The 27,512-nt window shown below is 39.3% G+C and overlaps 2 protein-coding genes across 4 annotated transcripts; one reads left to right on the top strand and one right to left on the bottom strand.

Annotated features, from left to right (window-relative positions):
• Positions 1–774: 774 nt before the first annotated feature.
• Positions 775–2,038, top strand: LOC129727283 (peptidyl-prolyl cis-trans isomerase E). Its single transcript, XM_055684959.1, has 3 exons — positions 775–1,561; positions 1,622–1,794; positions 1,847–2,038. Exons 1-3 carry the CDS (start codon positions 974–976, stop codon positions 1,992–1,994), a joined length of 909 nt encoding a protein of 302 aa, XP_055540934.1. The 5' UTR covers positions 775–973; the 3' UTR covers positions 1,995–2,038.
• Positions 1,595–27,512, bottom strand: LOC129727280 (coiled-coil and C2 domain-containing protein 2A). 3 transcript variants are annotated; one of them, XM_055684956.1, is made up of 7 exons: positions 26,316–27,512; positions 24,587–26,042; positions 24,241–24,533; positions 2,989–3,450; positions 2,443–2,930; positions 2,058–2,384; positions 1,595–1,972 (listed from the first exon to the last, which is right to left on the bottom strand). In XM_055684956.1, the coding sequence occupies exons 1-6, from the start codon at positions 27,429–27,431 to the stop codon at positions 2,081–2,083; spliced, it is 4,119 nt and encodes a 1,372-aa protein (XP_055540931.1). In that variant the 5' UTR covers positions 27,432–27,512; the 3' UTR covers positions 1,595–1,972; positions 2,058–2,080. The 3 variants fall into 3 exon arrangements, with proteins under 3 accessions (XP_055540931.1, XP_055540929.1, XP_055540930.1); XM_055684954.1 differs by having other exon boundaries at positions 2,052–2,384; XM_055684955.1 differs by having other exon boundaries at positions 2,047–2,384.

The following is a 27,512-nucleotide window of genomic DNA, read 5'->3' on the forward strand; positions in this document are numbered from 1 at the left end:
CCAACGTTTAGTTAAATATTTTAAACTATGCCTTGGGTAGATTTCAGTTGATTTCATTCGATTGAATTAATATTAGTTGAGAAAAGTGGATCATTGAAAAAAAATCTATAAAATCTATCTCAAAACCTACTCACGTACCTTCTAATTTGGTGTAACTGGCTTCAATAATTTCCCCTTTGAGTGCCTCCATTCTCACAAATGCAATTTTAATCTTCTTCCTAATTGGCGGCTATTATTTAAAAACAGAAGCACAAAAGCACGTTTGTCACTTAAAATCACCAATTTTTAACCAAAACTACCAATATCAAAGAAATCTCTGCCACTTTCGCGAAATCAATTTCTTCACGCGAAATCATTCAATATGGGCCATCCACATACAGCGTGGACAGGTTTGGAGGGGGGGGGGCGGGGGGTTTGTTGGGGAATGTCCACGGTCCATACAAATTTTTAAGAATTTATATGGGCAGTTGTCCACGGGGGAGGAAGGGGTGTGGTCAAAATCGTTAAAAATCTGTCCACGTGGTATGTGGATAGCCCCTATTGGGTTCGAACTTCTCAATGTTGACTTTTTGTCAAAACACCATCATTGAGTAAAAGCATGTTTAAAATAAATTAAATTGAAATGACTCAGCGATAGCATTGCAAAACTACCCAACACGTAAGTTGTATAAGGTTTACATCATTTCAGGTAGTTTGTACCCTCCGGTTGGGTAGATTTTGTTTTCCGTGTAGTGTGTAGCGTGAAGCAGGTATTCCGTTTGTTTATCATCTGATTTTGCTTTCGTTTCGTTTTTTATTAGCTCTTCGTGCCGGCAGTATTTTGTTGTGTATCATTCATTTCAAATTTCTAATTATAAAGTTTGAATAGCATTTACTTAGTTGAGGATGTTTTGAGAGTTGTCATTTTTGTTATTATCTATTTCATGCGGTTATAAGTATTGAAAGTAATCAAAAAACGCAGCGTACCGTTGGGATGGCGAGTGACAAACGTACAGTTTACGTTGGTGGCCTCTCGGATGAGGTTACTGAGAAGCTAATAAACGACGCCTTCATTCCGTTTGGAGATCTGGTAGACATACAGATGCCTGTGGACTACGAATCGCAAAAACATCGAGGTTTCGCGTTCATTGAGTTTGAAAGTGCCGAAGATGCGGCTGCAGCTGTAGACAACATGAACGATTCCGAATTGTGCGGACGGACGATTCGCGTGAATGTCGCGAAACCACAACGCATTAAAGAAGGCAGCAACAAACCGGTTTGGGCTGAGGACTCTTGGTTGCAGCAGCATGCTGGTGCTACGCTTAACAATCAGAACGAGGGCGAGGACAATGAAACACTAAACGACGTCCAGCCAAAGGAACCGAAAGCACCGGAGGAGAAAAAACGTAATCCACAGGTGTACTTTGATATTCGAATAGGTACCAATGATGTGGGTAGAGTGATCATGTCCCTTCGGGCAGATATTGTTCCGAAGACGGCAGAAAATTTTCGTGCTCTGTGCACTGGAGAGCAGGGTTTTGGATACAAGGGTTCCACGTTTCATCGCATTATTCCAGAGTTTGTACGTAATTTAATGTGAAATTAGTAGTCTGTATTTTCATTTTGTATTTATTTTTTTCAGATGTGCCAAGGAGGAGATTTTACCGCGAACAACGGAACGGGTGGAAAATCCATTTACGGAAAAAAGTTTGCCGATGAAAACTTCATTCTTAAACACACGGGTTTCGGCGTTCTTTCGATGGCGAATTCCGGCCCTAACACTAACGGCTCGCAATTCTTCATCTGCACTGAAAAGTAAGTTAGCGCTATTTTTTCATTTGGTCAATTCAACATAATTTTGTTTTAGAACTGATTGGTTGGACGGAAAACACGTCGTGTTTGGGAATGTAATCAGTGGAGCCGACGTGGTGCGAAAAATGGAACGTTGCGGTTCTAAGGCTGGCAAAGTGAGTCAGAAAGTAATGATCGTGGCCTGCGGGGAATTGAAGGGATAAAAAGAATAAATTTAAATCAATTTTTTACGTTTACGTTAAATCAATTTTTTACGTTACGTTTACATTTACGGTAATATTTGCATATCCTAAATCCTAGGCGTTAGAGAGAGGAGAAGAATCCACACCGAATAGATATTACTGGGGTAATCCTTAATGTACAAACCAAGCGCAAATTCTACCTTGTTGTCAGAGTTAAGATGAATTCCTGTGCTTTTCACGTGTGCCACGACTGTGGATAAATTGGTGTAAGGAAGATTTATCGGAAATCCATTCACTTTGTACGGCGCAAACAATTGGTCAAATGATTCTAGATGACGATCTGTATTGGTTTCGAGGCAAGTGTCCAATTCTAAACTGGGCAAAGCATGGTGAAGTTGCTCGCTGATGTAACTAAAATATTGTTCTTGATAGATATTTGAATTGTTGCGGATGATTGACATGTACTAACCGATTCCAAATTGTTTTCCGATGAGTCCGCCAGACTCCAACCTTTTTCATAATCTTCCTTTCAATAGTTCGCTGTAAGTCCGAAACACTGAGAGCTGTTTTGTATAAAAAGTTGCCATCGTGAACACACCCTGTAGGAGCTTCGTGGGATCTATTGAAAAGTGGTCTCCAGTAAGCCGATCGATTAACATCCAGCTGCGTTAGAAAGACTCGATTTTCTTTTTGGATATTTCCCCACACGTTGTCTTGATTGACGATGTAGTAAATTTTACTTAGTGGACAGTAGGTGTCGGTGCTGTTGTATCGTTTACCGTTTGTTGGGTCTACCAGGAAAAACTCACCGCCTTCACGAAGTAAGACAAATGTACAGTCGCCTGCCAGCAGACTGTGTCCTAGAACAAGATAAACCTCGTATTCTAAACTGGTGTAGAAACACGCCAATAGAACTCCTAAATCTTTTGGTGAAGCACACATTACATTCATTATTTCCTGAAAATAAATGCTTTAATAGTTTTTTTTTCAGTTTTCTTTTAAACTGTAATTTTACTCTGTTGGTTAGCCAAACTCCCCCCAGTTGCGAACATGCGTCTGTGTTGTAGTGGATTGGAATAAGCGAAACGTATCGCCTTATCATTCGTTCTACGTTCTCGTCGATACAAAAGGGTACGGTGATAGGACCCAGTAACCTCGTGACGCAAACACGCTTTCCACTGAGTAGCGTTACTAACGGTAACTTTGCTCTTTGCGGAAATTCATTCCGGTACTCTTCATACCACAAATAAATCCGCGTCTTGGTTTGCTCCAATTCCACACACTCGAGCTGGTTTGTGTCAAAGCAGGGAATTTCCACATTCGGTTCCAGGTTAATGAATAAGGAAATGTGGGTGAGTTCGCGTAAATCCGGCATGGTAGATCCGATTAGCATCGACGTATACTCCGGCGAGTCGTCACTGCTCCTCGAGTAACCAAAAAGAATCAAGGGAGTTTTGATTTCAAAGGTGCCTTCAATCTGGTGAGGTGAATATGAGAAGGAATTATATATATATATTTTTTTGTTTTTCGAAGATTAAGTATATTTCGTGGGCATCAAGAGAGGAGATGTGTGTTTCAAAAGACTATTTACGTTTTGATGTTAGTAGTTATTAGTGGTGGGCATCGTTACCTGAAAATTTAGCGACACTAATCGCTAATTCGCTAACTGGAGAATTTACACACTTAAATTTTTTTGCCGGGTCTCGGTAATTTATTGCCGAGAACGGCACCACTGAGTGCTCGGTTTAAAAAATAATGACAGCTGTCACATATTTTCGTGAATCTCGGTCCACCTAACTGATATTATTTCGGCTCGTTAATATTTTGTGCCGAAACTTCAGTTAGGTTGAACCGAGATTTTCGAAAAAATGTGACAGCTGTCATTTTTTTTCTAACCGAGCACTCAGTGGTGCCGTTCTCGGCAAAAATTACCGAGATTCGGCAAAAAAAATTAAGAGCTCGGTAATCGCTCATCTTAACGTTTGTCTTTTGACATCTTCACGTTTGTACGAACGGTCGCAACTTGGATGCAATGCGAATCGAAAAGCGTGAAAAACAACAGTTGTCCGATTGGTTGCTCTAGTATTGCGTGGGGCAATCCTTTAACCAACAATAGAGTACCACTTTAGATTTACTTTCCAACACTCAAAGGTCTCGTGTTCGGTTGTGTTTTGGTTTTGCAACTTGAAAAACAACAACAATAACAAACGTACAAGCAATACGACGTCACTAGTGGATTGCTTTATTAGAGAAATATTCGCTTATCGCTAATTTATTATAACATAGATTGTCATACGCATTTGAGTGCTATTTACTAGAGTGCTAATGTAATTCGACTTTTCGAATTCCGGCTAGGGATATGGCTTAAAATTTCGTCTTCGTGAAAAAACTCGTCATGCAACGTCTTTGCTCAATTGTTCTTTGGGAAGTCGTGCCTCAAAGTGGTAAAAATTTCACTTTTTGACCAACGAAGAAAAAAAATGATATCGAACACTTAACGATTTTTTTTATCGGCCAAAAACTTCCCAAAGTCCGAAACTTTTAAGCTCTCCCGCTCAACAAAATTAGAAGGTAAAAGTTCCCAATCGATGATTACCGCTGCGGCCAACAAACTAAAAATTTGTTCTCCCCTAGAGCTGACGGTATTCTAGCCGTTGTGTTCCGATGATGTATTGCTGCATTAGCTTCCCCACTATGCTTAATTTTCAATAGCTCATTTGTACAGCATAAATTAACCTAAAATCTGAAAACAATCGATTCTCGTTCCCGTGGGAGTCCGGAGAACTATCGTAGAGTCACAAATCTCACGGCTGAGTCGAAATGGTCCGAAATTATTGTTAATCGAAGACTCTTCACTGGAATGAAGTCTTACATTTGTACTGCCCAGCATGGTTTTATGTGTGGAGGTTTAGTTACCACATTTTTTTTGGAATTCACCCATACCTACTTGTTTCACACAACTGGAAGCGAAATCTTAGGTGAAACTTTCCAAAACGCAATCCCCGTCAGCACTTTTTCAAAAATTATTCCCAACTCAAAGCCGTCGTTTGCAAAACTACATAATTCCATAATTCCACGAAACAGTACGACAAGCTACGCAAACACAATGTTCGTCAGGATGACACCCCGTTAAGCATACAGACGCGAGGCATACGGACGCGAGGCATAGTACGCTAGGCATAATGGACGACAGGCATACGGACACGTGGCATATGGACGCGAGGCCGTATGGGCGCGAGGCCGAATGGACGCGAGGCCGAATGGACGCGAGGCCGAATGGACGCAAGGCCGAATGGACGCGAGGCCGAATGGACGCGAGGCCGAATGGACGCGAGGCCGAATGGACGCGAGGCCGAATGGACGCGAGGCCGAATGGACGCGAGGCCGAATGGACGCGAGGCCGAATGGACGCGAGGCCGAATGGACGCGAGGCCGAATGGACGCGAGGCCGAATGGACGCGAGGCCGAATGGACGCGAGGCCGAATGGACGCGAGGCCGAATGGATACAAGGCCGAAAGGACACAAGGCCAATGGGAAGTGATGCGGAATATGTTGTTATCGTCATCATCATCACAGCCCTTTTTTAATAACATGTATTTCACTTCAAAATTTCATTTGGAAAGCAATACACTCGCGGCCTTCGACCGACTCGTTGTTCGAGCGAATGCTGTCCTTACTCGCTACCGCTTGTTCGGACTTAACTGAGGGAAGAAAACTCTGCTTGAGTAGACCTAGCAAACCAGTAGATCAGTCGTTTGGGTGCGAGAGGCCGCCGCTTCCGACGGCAGGTCGGCGGCCGGCTCGGACTGCGGAAACCACGGCGGCTTAGTACCGCCTCGTTTCCTTGCCCTCGATTATGCGTCTTCGCCGCATGATTTCAAGAAAAGTATTATACCCAACTTGAACTGTTTAGGAATATAAAAACACCTGAACTACATAATTGGATCCCATGCGATCGTACAACATCGCATTCGGCCTCGCGTTCATTCGGCCTTGCGTCCGTTCGGCCTTGCGTCCATTCGGCCTCGCGTCCATTCGGCCTCGCGTCCATTCGGCCTCACGTCCATTCGGCCTCACGTCCATTCGGCCTCGCGTCCATTCGGCCTCGCGTCCGTTATGCCTTTTGGCAGTATGCCTCGTATCCATTATGCCTCGCGTCTGTATGCCTAGCATACTATGCCTAACATCCATATGCCTAGCGTCCATATGCCTCGTGTCCCGTCCCCGTTCGTCAGAGGTGTGATAAATTGGAATATGATGCCTTCTACAATTCAACGCTCGACTTCGGAAGCAAGTTTCAAGAGGGGCTGCCTCGAATTTTGGAACTCTGGACAAACATAATTGCAAATTAATGTTAAAGTAAAGTAAAAATAGTAGATTAGTTAACTGCCGGTAACCGCAAGTCAGCCCCATCTGTAATTTTGTCAATTTTGAGTTAACATCGGATTTTGGCCTATCATTGAGTGTATTTTCAGATGTACCGATAAAAAATAGTGGTTTGTTCAATAAAAGTGGAAATCAATACCAAGTCGAATTGTCTCATTATGAAAAGTAACCGCAAGTCAGTCCCAGAGGAGAAATAACCTAAAGTCAGTCCCAATTAAAACAAAATAAAATGGATGGGGAGTAGAGGAGAAAAGTTCGATATGACCGTTTATATGAAAATAAGTTATTTAGTAACAATTTTTTGAAAAGTTTGAAATGGTGACGAATTTATGTGCAGCAATTTCCTGCTAATATGAGTTCTAGTCCATTTTTTTTCTTGGTTCGCTTTTTCATGGATCTATCCGGAAAATCTTCAGTATCGAAAAAGCTTCCATCAGAATCCAAGAAATCGTTCCAAGGTACCGCCAAAGGTGATGCTCGAACCTCAAACGGATTTTGATTATCTTGACATTTGTTGTCGGATAAACCAACTACAGCCCAGCTGCAGTTTCTTCATCCGAATCCTCACCGGATGAGCTTTCATCGGTTCCGTACATCATGAGATTTTCCAACATCGACAGTTTTGGAACTGTTCACATGAACATACACTTACGAACTGCGAAGGATTGACGGATTTCCACGACAACAAATAAAAAAACGTCGACAAGCACTATAGCATCAACATGGCAATGTGACTGACTTGCGGTTACTTTTCACTTCGATGTAGAATGTAACGGCAAGTCAGTCACACTCAAGGTTTTTATCATTAAATCAATGATTTCATGGTTTTAAAACGTATTAAGTGCAGGCTAGTATGCAAACTATATTTTAGCATGAATGTTGTCAAAATATTTCATGTTAAACAAGTGATAACTGAGCGTGAATAAAATATCTTTCGAAGCTGTTTTCTCGATTTCATATTTTTACAGATGGGACTGACTTGCGGTTACCGGCAGTTAAGTCATTGACATGTATAAAACTTTGACAATACGGAGGTAGTGATTTACAAGGTTTCACCACCAGATAACAAATAAATGAATGATTGAATGAATTAGTGATGGGAAACTTATCGATACTTATCGATAATATCGATAAATGCTGGTCATCGATATTATCGTTAATTTTTTGACGTTAACGATAATTATCGATATTATAAGGGTGAGCACGAGTCAGTGCGGCTGGTTACTGGAGGAGACCCAGGGGGAATCTATCTGTCAAATATCGTGTAACCGTGACCAGCGTATATGGCAACAAGGCGTCCGGTTGTTTTGGTTTGTGTCGTTTTGATTGAAGTAAAATTTAGTAGAATTGTAACGTTCTTTTTTAACATAACTCTAAAAATCGCGGAAAACTTTTATTCATACTGCGTTGCGTAGTGAAATTTGGTGGCAGCAGCCTGCAATTAGCTGAAAATCATGAAGTTTCCTCACCACACAGGAAATCTTTTAAACGTCATGGACCAACAAACTTCATGGACCAGAGTTGATCTGCGATAACGCACACATATATGAATTTTGACAGCAGTAAATCCCCCCTGAGGAGACCCAAAAGAAGGAGACCTCTCCTACCCTACCCCAGGAGTTGCTTTTGCCGCTAGATATTTGTTGGGTGCTGCTATTCGACAAGATTTAGCATTGTTGCAGGTGGTGTAAAGGTTCGCCCCGGGTGTCACTGAGTTTCTGAGAAATAATGGTAACTAAAAAGGTATTTATAGTTTTTAGTTTCCTAAGAACAGATGAATTCGACAACCTAGTACTGAAGAACTTTAAAAAAATATCCAAACTTTTTGCACCATCTCATAAAAAGCAATGATACGAAATTGTAATAAAATGCATTTTCTTTGGCTTGCCAACTCTTATAATATGATGGACATGCATAGCGGCAGTCTATTGGTAATTCTCTGGTAATTGTTTAGTTTAACTTGGAACTGTTTAAGTTTAAAGTATCTGTTACCCAACAAACAATTTTTAGTTCCACTAAAAATCTAAATCAACACCCATACTTAATAAATTCAAACCTCGATGATTTCTTGGCGAATTTTCAATCTTTGGCTACCAATAAACCCGAAATAAATTCTGATTTATTGACAACATATAAACCTAGGTGAAACAGAATGTCAGAAAAAGTTCTACGCGTTGCAAAAATGTACACTTTGGCACACACTCCGGAAAACCGAAACATTTCCAGTGACCCTTGGTCACGTCCAGTTCTCAAGTAATACTAGGAAACTAGGACAGTTTTCCAGCAAAATGAAACCTGTTTTGTCAGAATTGATTAATTTTTCGTGAAGTTTTGGCCATTTAAAGCATAGTTTACAGTTCCAAGCGAAGTGAAAAATTTGACAAGTAAAAAAGCGTAAATTTTCGCTTGCGAAATCTGTCGTGAAATCCCGTTTGTGGAACACGCAGGTATTTCACCAGCCTGCAGTTTACAGTTTCAGTGAAGCGAAATTCACGAGTTTACACTCCGCGCGAAGTGAAAATTGGCTGCAACTGAAAGAATATAAACGCACGCAAGTTTTCGCTTGCTGCTGCTTTTTTCACTAGCGTTTGCATGCGTGAAAAAAGGAAACCCAAGTGAAAAAGATGAGATCCACAACCTTCGATTTTGCTGGATCGAATTTGTTTACAGTTCCAAGCGAAGTGAAATTTTTGCAGGTTGCATTTTTCACGAGCGTAAAAAAATGAACATTTTGTATGAGATTTTCACTTCGCTTGGAACTCTAAATAGGGCTTAAAAATTGACAGAATTTTGCCTGCTTCAATTATTTCCCTTATTATACAACCTTCAAAATGAACTTCGGCTTGAAACTACTCCGTAGAAAGCACTCCCGGCGTAAAGTCTTTCCAAAACAAACTGTTTAACTCGTCCGGTTGTTCGAATTTTCATTCGCAGTATCGTAAGATTTGTCATTCAAGGTCTTAACACAATGGATACGTTGCGGCTGCGTTTGCGGCAATTCTCTGTTTTTAACTCTGTTTTTTCTGTCTCTGTTTTTAACAAATTTGTATAGTAAAATTGCATTTGTCGAATAACGTTTGCGGTAAAAAAAATGGATAAAAATTGCCGATTTTTCATGGGTTTACCTTCAATCGCACTGACGAAACTACTCATGCATCATCAATCATAGTAACCCATGACTTAGCAAAAAAAAAATGACAGCTCTATCAGTCAAACTCTAACTGTTATGACGAAAAAAATGAAGCTACTCCGTTCAGAAGTGTGCGCGTTCAAAAAACGGTACCCCGCCGCGTCAAAAACGAACATCGTGCGGCACTTTGTGGACGCCGGGTATGCCGGTTCTGGCATCTGCAACATCTTGACACTATTGGACAACGATCAGAGCATCGAAAGAAAGCCCGGTTCCGGACGGCCAACGACCCTGAGCGACAAGAAGCTTCAAAGGATGCTGAAGAGGAAGACCGAGGGAAGAGTGGCTAAATCGCTGCGTGCACTTGGCCGAGACGTTGGTGCATGCTCTAAAACTGTGAAAAAACATCTGGAGAACATGGACATACATGCAGGAAGCGGCAGTCCCGTCCACTGGTCTCGGAGCTGCAGGCAATGACGCAGCGACAGCGGTTGAATAAGATGGTCAAGACGATTTTCCCGGCGAATCGCGACGCGACAGTGGTATTGGACGACTAGACCTATCTCACCCTGGATGGCAACGACTAGCAGGGCTCTTCGTATTTTACCTCCCCCACGAAGGAAGTGAGCACCGAGGTAAAGTTTATTTCACAGACCAAGTTCCCCAAGAAGGTGCGGCTGTGGCTGACAATCAGTGAGAAAGGGATGTCAAAGTTGCTCATCTTTCGCTCCGGGCTGGCCGTGAACGGGGAAATTTATAGTACGAAGTGCCTGACAGAAGTTGCGTCGTTCATCAAGAAATACCATAAGCGCGAAGACACGGTGTTCTGGCCAGATTTGACGTCGGACAACTACTCGAAGCGATCGTTGGAGAAGATGGAGCGGCTGAATATCGATGTGGTACCGAAGTCGGCGAATCCGCCCAATGTTCCCCACCTGCTTCCCATCGAGAATTTCTGGACAAACTTGAAGCGCAAGATCTATTCCAACAATTTTGTCGCGAAACCGGAGGAGGAATTATAAAAAAAAACGAAGAAAGAACTTAAAAACATGGCTACACGCATGTTTTCGTCCGCCATGGCGAATGTTCCGGTTAACTGCCGGAAGGCTGCACGCAAGGACGTGATATTTTTTTGTGAGGAAGCTAACATGATAACCTTCCATGGGAAATTTATCCAACTCAATAATTTGTCATAGTTTTTTTTTTCATCACCATCTGAAAAAAAAATTTTCTACCGCAAACATTGGCCCTCAAATTATCGATACTTATCGATAATATCGATTAAAGCCCCGTAATTATCGATTGTTATCGATGTCCGTTTTGGGCGATATTTCCCATCACTAGAATGAATGAATGTGGTTTATAGGATCAGAAAGCTGCATTCGACATAATCGATCATCATATATTGTTGCGCAAAATAAACCTGCTTGGTGCATCTGTCAGCTTAGTTGCAGTTCATACCTATGTGACCGATCACTTCGTGTGAAATAAGGAGCATGTATCTCATTTTCGATTGCTAACTTGAGCGAGGTACCTTAAGGAAGCAACTTGGGGCCGTTGCTGTTCATAATATTTCTAAATGATGTCGGTTTTTTGCTCGATGATGTGTGTAAATTTAGATACTTTGGGGTTTATAACCAAAATAGCCCAAGAATTCTATGATCCGTATGGCTTAAAAGCTCTGTATTGCTTTTTAAAGCGACTAATCATCGAGAGTGCTTCATTAATTTGGCTCCCACATCAAGTGACCTGGAGCCTACGAATCGAAAGAGTTCAAAACCGCTTCATCCAAATTGCTCTAAGAAACTTACCATGGCGTGACCCACTGAATTTGCTTCCATATATTGATCGATGTAAGCTTATCAATCTTGATACTTTAGCTCGGCGTCGAAACATTCAGCAGGCAGCATTTGTCGCTAAGCTTCTAAATAATGAGATTGAGTAGGTACCCCAGACTGTTGTCATTACTCGCCCATCGCATACTCTAAGGACTTCTACTCTTTTCCAGGCATCGCACAGCGTTTGAATTCAATGAGCCTATATCTTCGATGATACATGCCTTCACTACTGCTGAGGATTACTTCGAATTTGGTGAACGTTCCAGTTGTTTCTCAAGTAGAGTTGCTAGATCCGTTTTCTTTAAAATATGACGTTGAGGACTATCATAGATTAAAATTCATTAAGGCTTTATGTTAGATGGATAAAAAAATTCAATAATAATTGGCGAAAACAGTGAAGCGTTCAGCGAAAAACTGCCTTCTTAGTTGGTGATGTCTTCCTGTTGACTCGTACAGGTGTGTATGGCTTTCAAAGCAAATTGTCTCAAAGGAATTCAGTCTCAAAGCAATTGCATCTCAAAGGAACGCATTGTCCATTATCATTTATGAAAGTTGCTACATGAAGAAGCAGTGCGTGCGATGGGTGCAGGTAGTGACAATTAACAGAAAAGAACAACCTGTCAAACTTTTTATGCGCAATATGATGGAATTTTTGCGACCACTGTAAAGTTCTGAGACCTATCGGCAGCTGACACTGGAGAAATCGCATCGTCTAAAATCTCAACAATCAACCTGCAAAGAGTTGGTTGGTTCTTTCGAGATTCACTAGGCACAATGTTCATAGACCATTTTGAATATGGGTCATTCCAAGTCATTCCATGTCAAGTATCCCAGGAATTGCATCGACCATCTCCGATTTCGACCAAAATTTGTGGGTCAATGTATTTTGGGCCGAAACTTATAAATACAAAGTGTTGTACCGATTGGTAGACCCCTCGGCCAATGGGACTGCTTCCACTTTTTGCGAATGAGCGAAACACCTTTTTTAATTTGCGGATATCTCGGGATCCTGAAGAGCTACAGGTGATATTGACATATCATTTTGAAGGATTTTAGATGTAGAAGCGAACAAGGTGGTCAATTTTTTTCCTGCAGTGTTGCCAACTTTGCGTTTTTTTCGATTTAAAATTTAATTTGCAATTTCCTCGGAATACACCCCCTTTGATCTTGATTTTGATCACGCCAATGTGTTTAGCAGACGAGTTTATATAGAAATCACTCATCATCAAAAAACAAAATGTAGCGTTCCAAAATACAGTATTTTCAAAGTTTCAAGATTTTGGAATTTGTCTACCCACGAAAGCGCTTCCACATAGATTGCTGCTATCTTAATGGTATCCTAGCAGGCGTTTGTGTAATCGAAAAGATGTTACTTAGAGGAGCATCTGTTAATGATGTTTTACGAAAAAAATCTTGTTGTAGAATCATCTTCATGAAAGGTTACAAGGGCGTGGTGGCTACATTTTTCGTATTAAAATTCAAACTGTTTTTTGTTAAATCTATCAATCGAATTTTGAAACCTTCAATTTTCAAATTTTCAAACAAATCTCCGAACGCATCCAAAATATTTTATCATAACCGAATATCTTACTTTGCTCATAACCTAGAATATCACAAAGCAAGTAAGCCTATCATAACATTCGTCTGCCTATGTTTTTCTTCTTCTTCTTCTTACCCAGAATTAGAGCGTAGGTGGCTTTTTCTGTTCTGTTTATTTGACACAGGCTTTACAGACAACTTTTCAGTGAACATGTACAGTAATTTGGAGAGAGGGAGCGTAGAGGGTCAAGCCAAGCTACGTAGCAAATATGAAATTAAACAAAAAATTGGATTTATTCAAATTGTACTTTTTTCACTGCTTTGTCTGTTCACGGTCATTTTTAATACTCTCTTGTCTTTTTTGTTCATTTCTGATACAATGTACCTATGTTCTTGATAAACAAATTTCAAAAAAGTCATTGGAGTTTGTTATAAAGCGTTCTAACGCATTTATGACGAAATGCTACGATGGGAGAGGGAAAATGGGGGTAAAATAAACTGAGGCGACTACTTTTTATCTCTTCTAGCGACTACTAGAAACATAAGATTCAATTTAGGATACCTTACACAAATCTTGCTTCGCTATATCATCCCGATCGACCCTGTTACAGAAATTCAAATCATACCACAGTGGTTTAAAACAGCATTGTCGCGGACTTTATTTTGTAGTGTCTAAGTGCTTCACTTTAGGACTATAGTGCCTCCGAAGCAATTGCTTGCAGTGTGTCGAACAGTTGACATTTTTGCATGACACCCTATCGAAAAATACTGTTGCTTCTCTTGCTGACTTCGACAGCAGCGTTCAACTGTACGCTTCTCTATTTGAGAGAATCGTGAGACTTAAGGCTAACACGGATAGGTAACGATTCTCTTTTGTTCCGATCTCCAGCCGCTTCGACTGTCGACTGTCGCATTGTGCGAATGACAATAATTGGCAATCATGCGACAGTTTAGCACAGTAATAAGATGGAAAATTTATAATTACTATGTATGTGCTGCCGAAAAATATCATCAATCGTGTACACCAGAAAATTTTAATCCCAACTTCTAAACTTTTTCATTCGAAAATAGTTCGCTGTAGCGAAAGTCTCATACAAATTTAGCATATTTAATCAAAAACAGGACAATAAAAGCATGAATCTTACAAATTCAATTAACGTCCTCGTGGTTAAATAAAAATTGACGCTAAGTGAATTGATTCCACTTCAATTCGTAACAAATGCAATAAATACCACAGATAGCTACAGTCAATAACACACGAGCCAGAGATTGTCTATACAATGACAACAATATGAAAAGAAGTGAGCGAGAGAATTGTTGTTCATATTGAATTCGTGACAAAAAGCAAGAGATAAAGCAGATCGTATGAAAGTTCGGTAGCGGCTACTGTCGCGTAGTGTTTCATTCCACAGTGGTAATCACAAAAATCTCGCAACTGTCGTGTGATTACTGTAGCGTGCCAGTACATTTCCCTACCCTGATTGCTTGTATTCAAAGCACAGAACAGATATGCAACTTCGAACAAAACTCTGCAGCAAATTGGTGCCCAAGCTTTCGCATTCATTTTTTGCTGTTCCATCCTACATTGATTTTACAGTGCATCGTTCGAACAGTTCGCTCCAATAGTTTGAACATGCACCAAAAAACTATTTTTTTTGCTTTGATAACCAGGCAAAAAGGTGATCTTGAATAGTTGAATCTATCAAAATCAAGTTCACAGGACCGACCGCACTTCACACAGGACCGCAATCAGATCTTTAAAGTGGAAATTCAGTAACAATTCACAATCAACGTCAAAAGAACAAATTAAACTAAAAATCTTTCAACCATTCAAACATTGTCTAACAAATTTTCTTGGATCGTACACCTCACGACTGTTGAAACTATTTTAACCTGTTAGTTGATTTACTTGAATATTTTCGTTGGACTTGAAAACCGAATTTCTCGATCAACGACAATATTTTTTTCTCGTACCGTTTTTTATACCTAACATTGCTAGAAATGCATATCAGACGCGCTGTACCAGCACTGCTTACGACATCAGGTACAATGTAAAAAAATAATTGTCGTTAGTCAAGATATTCAGTTTTCAACTTGGGCAACAATGAAATTCATTGAAAATATATCTACATAAAAACCGTTGCACGTATGCGGGTGGCACTGTACGTTTATCATGAAAAGGCACCCTCGCTATACCAGCACCGGGGAGAACAAAGGATTCTCTCGACGAGAAAGCGGCGAGAGCTCATGCGGTTCTTTTGTTGAATGAATGGAATATAAGCGTGATGAAATTTCGAGTGTAAAATGCATTCTCTCCACCGCTAGATGTCGATACTTAAAATAAAGAGATTCTGTCTCGTTTTTGGTTCTTCAGTTGAACAGATGTGATTCAAAGATAACTAGAACAAGATACCTAACTTCCATATTTTTCATACATTTTGAATACGACCGATTTCCGACGGTTAGAGCTGCCATCTGATGACTTCAATTCTCATAAATAAATCACTATGAGCAAAACCGATTGATCGTGCATAGTTCGTCATTGATCGTTGAGCTGTTCAAGATTGTATATGGAAAAGGTGTAGCAGTTTGGTCGACGCTTAAGGTAACATGCAGATTAATGATATTGTCATTTTTTGCATTTAATGCTATTGCCATACTTTTTACACTTCAAAGTACGAAAGAAAAGTGTGAAATTGACTGAAAAGTGGGGGTTTATATTAAGGGGTTATATTTATTTTCAGGTCCCATTCTACCAACACTTAAAGTTTGATATGTCGCAAGCCAGGTTTCAGCACCATTATGCATATGGTCAGGTTCACCGGGCACCCGATTTTTGCTTTATTAACCTCGTCGAGAGTGGAAAACCTGACTGTAGAGCGTGCTCATAGCGGTTATTATGAAGTTCTGATGGTACGCTCAATTTTAAATGATGCGCCAATTATTCTTGATTCTTCCGGAGAGTTTGATGTTTGTGAACTAACATTTACATTAACATTAACATTTTTCGGATGGCAGCACCGTACAGTTGTCTACATGGATACTGAAAAAATTGTTTCACTTCTTACCAGTGCTTGAGAAGGGATCGAAATTTGATTGTGACTGCGATGAATGCACATGCTTTTTTCGTTTGAATTGAACGGCAGAAACGATCGGGCGAACGAAAAAAAGTTTTTCTCTTTCTCTCGTGTGACGATTTTTTTTCTAACGATAGCGACCGCAGTTTCGGAGAAGTCGATTTTAAAACTCTCTCGCTCGATCATTTGAATTTATGTTGAACGGAGCAAACTAGAGTATGATCGGCAGCATGTGGCGTGTTTTATTTTCGTTTCTCTCGTTCTCGACTGGTTCTTGACTGGCTGTCTGAACGGTCAAAAAACGGTCGATGAATGCTTTTTCGCTGCATCGGATGGGATTGGGGCACTGCTTACAGATGCACGTTATTTTTTGGTGGAGAAGCTTGTTGTTGTTGTTGTTGTTAATGTTTAGCGATAATTGCTCGAGGACAAATGAGGTGGAGATATAGTTTGAATATTTCTTCATGCGAAATGCTGAAGTCCGTCGTTGTTATGCGTCGCAAAGCGCCGACAGGCACAAGTAGTGTTTTAACTTCTGCCTACGCGGCTAGCATTATACCATATGTTGCGTTGCGCGCGGCTGTAATTTATATTTTTCCGAAGCTTATTCAGATTCTTGCTTCGCTTATATCATTGGCCCAACAGATAAGCCGATATATACTCTATTCTTTTTATATCCATCGTTATCAGTAGGCTAATTTTTCAGTCAATTTTTTTTCTGATTCGTTATGCATAAATAGTGGAAAAAGACAATCCTTATGCCCTGACAAATCACGTTCTACAATGATGTATTGGTTGATAACCGTCTTACAAACTGTGTTTTTTTAGATGCAAAAAATTAAAGGTAGATTGCAAATCAGCAGAAACATTAGAGGCCACCTAAATTGAATTGTTGAAACTAGCTCAATTTTAGTTGTGAGCTGTTAGTTGTTTCTGGTACCCAGGGGCGGATTAAGGCGAAGGCGAAGCAGGCGGACTTCAAAATTGATGTTTGATGCATGAATAGGATCATCAACAATGTATGGAGAACACTATTAATGTATAACGAAAAAGAATTTCCCGCATACAAATTGACTTGAAAAATTAGCCTCCTGATAACTATCGAATTCAAAAGTATCTATCTGTTAGGCCGATGATATAAAGGTCGGATTCGATTATATAGAGACTCGATTTTATATTGACTCGATTATATGTATATGATTCTATTATATATAATTTCAAACTCGATTATACTGCCGTTCCAAGCATAGTTGTCCCAGCGTGCATAAGAACGGCAGTATATATAGTAGCAAATAATTTTTTTTTAAATTTCAAATGGGATCTAGAGCGAACATTTCGTAAGAGAACATCCAGAAAATACGTTACGCTTGATAGAAAGGGAAAAAAATAAAAAATAATTAAAAACAATGAAAAGTTTTGGTTTTTTGGTTTTTGGAATTTAAAAATTAAAAGAAATTGAAAAACCCTAAATAAAATTACCTTAATAAAAAGATTTCAAAAATAAAAAAAAGAAATTAAAAAAATTTAGGAACAAACGAATAATTTGAAAATTTTCAAAAATTTGAGAAATTAAAAACGAACGAGTTGACAAATCAATATATACTGATCTAACTTTTTCTTTCCATTTGACCCCAGGAATAACTACAAGAATAACTACAAGATATATGTATAATTTTCATAAGAAATGTGTTTGCTGACTTTTAGGGGGATGAGTCAAAAATAAAATTCTTCCTATTTATTCGAAAATAATAAAACATTCATGTAAAATGAATAAAATACATTTTTTCTCTGATTAGATTATATATAAAATTCGATTATATATAGTGGAAAAAAATCAGAGACTATATATAATCGAGTGTGACCTGTACTTAGCGATGCGAAAATCTAAATTAGCTTCGGACAAAGTACACCACCGCACAGTGGGGAATCACTGGCCATCGACCCAAAATTGAAAATGTGAATTTCATTTCAATTATATTCTTCCTATAGTTGTATACTATTGAAGTGACAGGATCCAAATTTTTAGAGCATTACGACAAAATTTGAATTTTCTATGATTTTTCAAAGTGTACTGAGTCAGCGTTTTTTAGCGTTTTTCTTGAAAAAAAAATGCAATGTTGCGAAATTTGCTGGAGCCCCAAGAGTAACTTGAATCTTGATGACGTCTAAGTAAAAGTTGTCTATAAAATAGTGGAGAATAAATCCTAATCATTGGATAATGTATAGTCCTCATCATTGGATAATGTATATATGTATAAATTGACGGAATCAAAAAATTACGTATTTTTTTTTTAAAACAGCGTTTAAAGTTTGAACGGCAGGGTTTGGCACTATTGGCATTAGTTTTAAAAGATAGCTTGGAAAAAATGCCTTAAAATGCATCTAGTCCGATCTTGCGCAGAGTTGCGCAGAGTACCATTCTTTCGAAGAGAAACAACGAGTGTTCGGCACATGTCGGATTTCAAAAATGTAAATTTGAATTGTACACTGCAAACCGTGCAATGCAAATAACAAATGGCTCATATTAGTCTGATAATAACAACGTTTTCGAACAAGTTTCAGTATAATTAATCACACTATTTGCATATTTACAAGTTTAACTGATCTATATTTCGATAATTTACGAAGTATCAAAAACTAGTCATTATTTATGTTTTGGATCACCAGCACTGACTACCAAAATCATGTTTTAAGTTTATATCATACCAGTCACATGTAAAAACAATCGTGTAAACATAAACCATGACATAATACATCACCTGCTAATTTCTACAGAGCAAATAGTGAATAGTTATTTTGACGTTAGAAACTGCATTTCGAAAACCCTTCTTGAAGATATTAAAACTGTATTGAAAATGAACACAAAAATAAAGATGAAGGTGAAAGTGAATGGAAAAAATTGCAAATGGAAAAAAATTCGAATGCGATAAAAAGAATCAATAGTCACTTTGAAAAAAAAAAAACAAGTCTTGAGTAATTTAAAACACGAAGCATATTTTTCATTTTTTTTCTTTTTCTTGATAACTGATTAATATTTAATGTTTTTCATGGCATATGAAAGTCTTTCAAGCATCATGCATTTTATTTTCCAAAAGATTGAAGCCGACGTAAAATTTTCCTCATATAATATATATAAAAAACATGAAATTTTCCCTGGCGTCAAAAATACGCATTTTCATGCAAAAATAATATCAAATTCGTACTCAGCGTCCCAAAATTATATAAAAACCATGTATTTTCCATGATTTGAAGATAATTTTTCGCTTGGCCAGCATTTGTATGGAGCCGCCCCACTGTGCACCGCCGCGACGCGAGCTGCGCAACATAAAGTGCTAGCCGCATTGGCAGATGTAACTACACTACTCATGTCCAAACGCGATGCTTTGATTTCCATGGATGCTTTGAGAGATGTATGAAGAATTAATCAAACAGCTTCAACACCTTACTTTTCCATAATCGCTAAACATTAACAACAACAACAACAAAAACAAGCGCCTCCAGCCACCAAAACGCTGTAACAGAACATACGCATCAGAAGCATACAGCGACTGCTGGTCAAATGAATTTTTTTCCGGTCGTTCATTGCCACTAAAAATCAATGGATATTGAACAAAAGGAAAATGCGAAAAAAATCGTCATAAAGTAGTGCGAACAGGATTGCGAGGATTCTACACTAGAGAGGAAAAGAGATGATCGTAATGCCCGTTCGTTTTATTTTGCAATCGGAAAACGAAATTGAACGCGACAGCTCGGAGAGACGAACGGTGTACGAAGTCTCGCACAAAACGGATAAGATGAAATTGAATGACTGATATTTTTGTGTTCGGTAGAAAAAAGGATTGATCAGAGCACTGCTTCTTACTTTCTTACTTACTTTCATTACAAACAACTTTGTGTACAAAACTTCCTCTCTATGTACTGTAGATTTTGAGAAAAATTAAGTTTTGTATGACAATGTCCGTCAATGCAGTTTTTTTTTACTTCTAACTGTTTTGTTTTATTTTTTGCCTTTCTCCTAGCAATCACATGCAAAACCGAAAGCAATCACTTGCAAAACCGAAAGTATAAAAGTGCTCCAAAGGGCCGAATAGCATATATCACTCGACTCAGCTCGACGAGCTGAGCATTTTCTGTGTGTGTGTGTGTGTGTGTGTGTGTGTGTGTGCAGATTTTTATTCTCACTCACTTTTCTCAGAGATGGCTGGACCGATTTTCATGAAATTAATTGCAAATGAAAGGTCTTGTTGCCCCATAAGACCCTATTGAATTTCATTGTAATCGGATTTCCAGTTTAGAGGTTATGTTTAAAAATGTGAAAATCATGAAACATCAATATCTCAGAAACTACACAACCGATTTGAACAAAATTGATTCAAAAGTTATGAAAAGAAACGTGTTCTGAAGACTGTTTAATCTCACTCATGTTTCTCAGAGATGGCTATACCGGTTTTTATAAAATCAGTGTCAAATGGAAGGCCTAATTTCCCCATAAGACCCTATTGAATTTTACTGTAATCGAACTGTAACTTCATTTGTAATGTGCCGACTTGTGAAAATCACGAAACTTCATTATTTCAGAAACTACACAACCGATTTGATTATTATTATCAGATGAGCGGGCTAGTTAAGGGTTAACTGATGAATTATGATTGAACACGTGGTTTCAAAGATTGACTGCTCTACACGTTCCCATTTCTTTTGATTATAATCGAACTTAAGCAACCGTTATGTATTAAATTGGTGATAAAATTACGAAAGTCTATTATCTCAAAGATTACATGACTTATTTGAACATAACTAGTGTCATACGAACGAGTCAAACTTACAAATAACAAACTTCATAACAATTTGATATGTGGCTCAAAAGTTATGGAAAGAAGAGAAATCCAAAGACTATTTGAAACCTGCCTTGATCGATATATGTGGCTTCAATGTGGTGTCATACTATTTGAACGTTCCAAGCTCATTGATTCCTTGCGGTTTGTTTGAAGTCTGCAAACGCACGACGAATCGGCCATAGGATATGATCAAAGTCAAAAGACAAATCGTTTGAAATGATTGGTTCTATCGAAATGACAACATCCTCGACTAATGGCGGGGGCCTAGTGTGGTTGGTAACGTCTCCGCCAACCACGCTCGACGCCTGGGTTCGAATCCCACCGCCGACATAGATGTTGATGGTTGTGAGGTGGCGTGATCCACTCACAACCAACCTAACTGGTCTAGATTCAATCCTAGCCGACACCGGGAGATTTTCTGAGGCGAAAAATCTCTGGGATCACGCCCTCCATCGCATGAGGAAGTAAAGCCGTTGGCGCCGGTCCGTTAATAAACGGGTCGTGAGTTAGGGTCCTGGGTGTGGAGTCGCCTCCCTGGGCGTCGGTGATTGGCCACAACAGTGGCAGAACTAGACCGACGGAAAATAAGCGAGAATAAAAAAAAAAAACATCCTCGACTTTTGGCTTCTGTACATCGCCCTAATTCTGAATATATTCATATTGGGTGGTATTCGGTCATTTTCAGCAAATTTTCTGGCATCAATCTGACACCGGAAATACCCGTATTAGGAGGTATTTAGTTATTTTGGTTGTTTTCCAGAAACTAACAGTGGTCGTCTTTAAATTCAAAATGGTGTCAAGGGTCAATGTTTGGTTTCTATGCATCATCTCGATTACGGAAATATCCATGTTGAGTATTATTTGGTCATTTTCGGCTGTTTCCTATAAGTTGCCATTTAGCGATTCAAAATGGTGCATGAAGTCAATTGTTAGCTCATTGCATCATTCTGGTTCCAGAGATACTCATATTGGATGGTATTTGGTTATTTTAGGCTGTTTTTCACTAACCGGAAGTCGCCATCTTGGATTTCGAAATGGTATTTAAGATAATTTCTGGCCTCTGAGCGCCATTCTGGTTGAAGAAACACTCACTTTGGGTATAATTCGATCATTTTTCGCTGTTTCCCAGGAACCGGAAGTCGCCAACCTAGAATCCAAAATAGGGTCTTTGAACGATTTCAGCAGCTGTGTATCATTCTAGATCCGGAGATACTCATGTTAGACGGAATTCGGCCATTTCTGGCTGTTTTCCAGAAACCACAAGTTGCCATCCTACAATTCATAATGGTGTCTGAAGTCGATTTGTGGCTCTAGTGCATTATTACGATTCCGAAAATACCCCCCTGTTTAGGTGGTATTTGGTCGTTTGCCGCTGGTTTTCCGAAACCGGAAGTCGCCATTTTAGAATTCAAAATGGTATCTGTGGTCGAATTTAGCTCCTGTGTATCTTTATTTATCCGGATATTATTATATTGGGTGGAAATCGTCCATTTTTGGCTGTTTTCCAGAAACCGGAAGTTGCTATCTCACAATCCAAAATGTTGCCTGAGGTCGATTATGGAACATATATGTTACCACTAAAAACATTTACCTGCCAAATATGGTTCCATTTAGTTGATTAGTTCGCGAGATGTGCAGAAATTTGTGCAGAAACATGTGCTTCCATAAGAGGGAGGGGCGTCGAACCATTATGGACATATTTATTAACCTTTAAAACATCCACATGCCATCCACATGTTCTTGAGTTGTGCCGAAATGTATGTTTCATTTGTATTGGCCCACTCCTTTCCAGAAGAGGGAGGGGTCTCAAACTATCATAGGAACCTTTATCGGTACCAAAAACCCCTACATAGAAATTTTCACGTCGATCGGTTCGGTAGTTTTCGAGCCTATATGGATCAAACAGACAGACAAACCGGACTGCATTTTTATATGTATAGATTGCAACATCAATATTTTAGAACCTAAAGAGTGAATATACATTTATTGGATTGAAGCGTTCATGTAAATCTATTTTTACAAATAAAAGTTTGAATGAGAAAGGCTGGGTCTGACCGCTAGGTGGATTAATTTTTTTTCTAGGTACAATGTTCTAGAGAATTTTGGGCCTCATAATGTTGTTGTTGATATTGCTAAAATCTTTTAAACCAAAAAGAATCTCAGTATAGTATCGTCATAAAATTTTTCGAACATGATAGGGCCTAAAATTCTCTAGATAAAAAAAATCAAGCAAAAAACTGAATTTACGAGCATTGTAATATGAAACCCAAATTTTTAACAAATCCCCAGTACATAAAGAAAGAGTTTTGTTTACAAAGTTGTTTGTAATAAACTTATCTACAATTTTGCTAATAACAACTACAAGTTTCATGCAGAAACAAAAAAGTTACAATTTTTTTTGCCATAGTAGGTTATGGCTATTGTTACATAACACAATAATGTGAGCAATTTCAATATAATCAATTGCTTCGATGACACATTTTCAGATGGAGAAATCGTGTGCATAAATGAAATGCTGCTCAATTCACAATTGTTTAGTGTGCTGGTACCAGAAACACAACGTTCTAGTCACAATTATAAGGATCGCATTTTGCTAGGAAAAAGTGCTCTTTCACCAGGACAACGCTTCCGCTCATTCTGCTAGCGATACAGCCGATAAATAAAAAATTGCGCTATGAAGTGGTTCATCACCCTCCGTATTTAAAAGCTTTAACCCCGAACGAGTATTTCTTGTTTGTCCAGTTGAAAATGTGGCTCTCGAGCAAGCGATTCCTTTTGAATTAAGAGGCAGAGTGGAATATAAACGATAATTTCGAAAAACTTGAAGAGCACCATTACAAAACAGGAATCAGAATGTTGGAGGACCACTGCAATAAGAGCATTTAGATCAGTGGTTCCCAACCTTTTTAGCTTCACGATTTGTATTTGCGAAGTACAAAATCCTCCGTGGCCTCCTAAAGCAATTTCAGAGAGTAATAACACTGGTACATTTGATTATTTACTGGTCAACACAGGTGCACTCCAAAAGCTCAAACCGGAAAAAATGGAAGACTATAGCTATTCAATCATTCCTGTGAATTTTGGTGTCCTTAACTATAACGTTTTTTTCAGAGACTTTAATGAGTTTTCTCGTAAACATAACGTTGAAGCGACGAACCCGCGAGCAATTTCTACAAAACCAGCACCTAAATTCATAGGAATGGTTGAATCGCAATAATTTGAGCTTTCGGAATGCTCTTTTTCATTTTGTCCATCAGTGAATGCAATGCATCCACTTTCCACATACTTCATGTTTAGTTTCAAATTTAATTAATCAGGAAAATTTCCTTGAACGATAAGCAATTCCGATTATTGGAACAGGATCACTAAAAACCACGAAAAGCCATATAGTGAAAAGGGAGGTCTCTAATTATCGATTGGAAAATGACCACGTGGTTCAGGAATGGTACCAAACTTACTCTTTGGTTAAGGTAAATTGTACTTATCGGTATCCTGAGCTGCCCCAGCCATTTACTCGAAATTCTCTGATAGACTTCGGTTGGCCGAGCTCTATCGTCCTCCAGTAGATCTTCCATGAACTCATCGTACAGATCCACGTTCAGATATCGGCGGATCTGATCGCCCGTGGCGTCCAACGGAATCGCTAATCGCTCGTTCCACGTGGGATTTGTTCCATCTCCCGTGGAGGTTCGCAGCAGTTTGTCCTTGATGGATATTGTTATATAGGGACGGACGTTCGATGAGCGGGTCGCTAGAAATAAAATTTAGTTAGTACTAATCCTATAACATTTTTTCAAAGGTTACAAAATTTGGTTGCGGATAGATTACTATTCCTGCGTCCAGCTGAAGCACTTGGTTGATCGTCCAAGCGGGTAGGTATTCCAAAAGCTCTCACTACGGTAACAATAACTTTAAACTGATTAACGTCGGACACCCGAATTGAAGCTCTGCTAAGCGGAGACCGTCGGGCGGGTTTGAGTGGTCTTCGTGGACCAAAGATTTCGAAAAATGCCAAACTAAGAGATCCAAAAGTCGGGATCTGTTCCCCGACTAGTAGATTATCGTTAACCTTGTCATGATTGATCACCGCACAGTGGTTGGTGATTGTATCGTAAACCTTTTTGAGATACTTTTTACCCCGATGTCTCTGCAAATCGATCGGATCGGTACCGAGGGTTTCGTCGATTATTTTCGTTTCCTCGGGGATCTCGATTTCCCGTTCGATTTGCGGGATGAATTTGATATTCTTGTATTTGAGGTTGTTGTTGAATCGTTGACTCAGCATGTTCAAGCGTTCATTGTTGTTGATCTCCTCTTCCGAGCAGAACGCTAGAAGATCTTCGTTGAAAACAAACGGCTCGTCTTTTTCCTGGCGATCATCTTTATGACCTTCCGCGTCATCTTCAGCGTGATGTTTTTCCAACGTCTCTATTATTTGCTCCGCTTCGGAATTGTTGGGATCAAATGTCTGTTCGTCAAGCCATTTTTCAATGAGGTCTTTCGAAAGTTGAGCATGTTTTGGAATGTTTTGTCTTTTCGAAGGACTTGGAGCTCCTGAATTGAGCTGTTCTAGCCAGCCGACTTTTATATCAATTTTGCCAGTTCGGCTTTCGTTATTTTTAAACAGGTTTCCCGATGAAAAGTCATACGATACAGTGTTTACCGTTTCGAACAGATCGGATGAGCTAGGAATTGGAATTTGAAGTTCGAATAGTTTCAGTTTGACCCGGAGACGGTTCTTTTCGTATAACTCGATTTTCATTGCTGATGGGATTTTCGTAGTCAGTTTGATTGAAAATGAAGTGTTAAAATCTACTAAGAAGTTATTTTGGAAGGGAAGAGCTTTTGTCGATGCAACGTGACAGTTATCAATGTAGAATTTCACCTTGAATAGCATATCTTTGTTTATTTTGGATCCTTCTATGTCATCAGGATTTTTGAGCAGCAGCAAATCGATTGCAGGTTCTTCTGCGTTTCGAAAAGATTCAGCAAATGATTTTTCTAAATCTTGCTTCAGTCGTGCTTGATCAGGTTTCTTAGGTTTGTGGACAGCTATCACTTGGCCCTCATCCTGGTTTTGTTCTAGGTCTCGTAGGTATGTTTTGTAGTCCTGCTTCTCTTTATTGTAAATTTCTTGTTCTTCCTGGAGCCTTTCTTCCATATCGAGTGCGAGCTGCTGCTTCAATCGAGTGTCAGCCTCATTCTGCTCTACCTCTTCATTAGTGATGATCAGTTTATAGCCACGGTCAGTTTTGTTGTCCTGTCAAAAAAAGTTGTTATAATAACAGAAATACAAGTCCCTAACTATTTATTAGTGAGAGTAATATATTTTAATAAATGCAAAAGTTTGTGTCTCTTTTTTACCAAAAAAAAACACATTTTTGACGCCATTGATGGACACTCCTTTTGAAACTGTTTTGGTTATCATCAATTACGAGAATATTCATTGGAAGCTAACAATTGATTATGATGTTTGTTTGTTTGTTTTAATTCTTTTCATTCCTTTCGTTATAAAAAAAATACTTCGTCTTACTTTCAATTTTGTCCAAATTTCTACGATTTCCTTCTCAAGCTGGAGCTTCACCTTTGCTTCTTGGTAAATTTGCTTCCTCAGTTCACGTCGCTGCAACATCAAAGACAAACTGGACTCACCACCATCGTCAGCCATTGCAAGTCTCATTGCATCTAATTTCTTCCTCAACTTAGGTACTACCCTCAGAAGCTTGTTAGTGTAGTACTGTTTGTAAAGCTGCTCTAAACGCAATCGCATTTTCACGACTTCATCAAAAGAGGGGTGGCTCTCGAATCTCAATTTATCAATCAGCACCTTTATGGTCCGTTCCGCTGGAAGCTGCTCTGTGCTTTTTCCGATCGGTAGCAGGTCAACGTAGTAGGGAACAAATTTTTTGCTACATACACTCTTCACCCGTTTACCAACGACGAAATTTTGTAGATCAATCAAATCGCCACAGGCGTCAAACCATTCCTCTTGCTCTTCCTCTATTAAACGATTAATCAATCGGGACTTGTTAGCTTCGTCAAGGTTTGGTTTGCTCGCCGTTTTTCCTTGAAGGATATCATCATTTGAATCGATGGTAATTTTTTCGAGATTGGCTCTTGCAAGGGGTAAAGTTTTCGCCGGAATATACAGTAGTTTTGAATCGTCTGACGTTAGTTTCAGCATCTGGTATCGTTCTATAACATCGTCCTCTTCGGTCTGAATGTAGGAGGAGGCCAAATGCGTCGGCGAATCGTGCGCGTTGCCCGCGGACTGAATCGAGGGTGACTTTTCATGCGGAACCTCTGGCTCTTGCATGTTTTCACTATCGCAATGATCCAGAGCATCGTAAAATTTTTCTGGCACAGCAGCGACGAAAAATGAAACTTCTCGATCGTAGTCGTTTACGGTTGTTGTTTCGGACGTCGTAAGTCGTTGCAATGATGTTTTAATCTCCTGCTCTTCACGAATGTAATCGGGATTCAGCTGTGGTTTGGGTTTCCGTGGGATGGTAGGCTCGGGCTCCGCCGTTAATACACTATTTGATTGCGCAAGTACACGTTTGTCGGTTTTTGGCTGTACTGATTGCCGCCTTCCCTGGCGACCGCGTGAACGTCGTTTCCGCGGAGATTTAAGCTTGGGATCACTCATATTATGATATTCAACTGATAATAATAGATTAATGCTTAAGAAAACTTTATTTCATGTTTACTTTGGAACATAAACACTTTC

This window comes from Wyeomyia smithii, chromosome 3, assembly GCF_029784165.1.
Source record: "Wyeomyia smithii strain HCP4-BCI-WySm-NY-G18 chromosome 3, ASM2978416v1, whole genome shotgun sequence".
Taxonomy (NCBI): Eukaryota; Metazoa; Arthropoda; class Insecta; order Diptera; family Culicidae; genus Wyeomyia; species Wyeomyia smithii.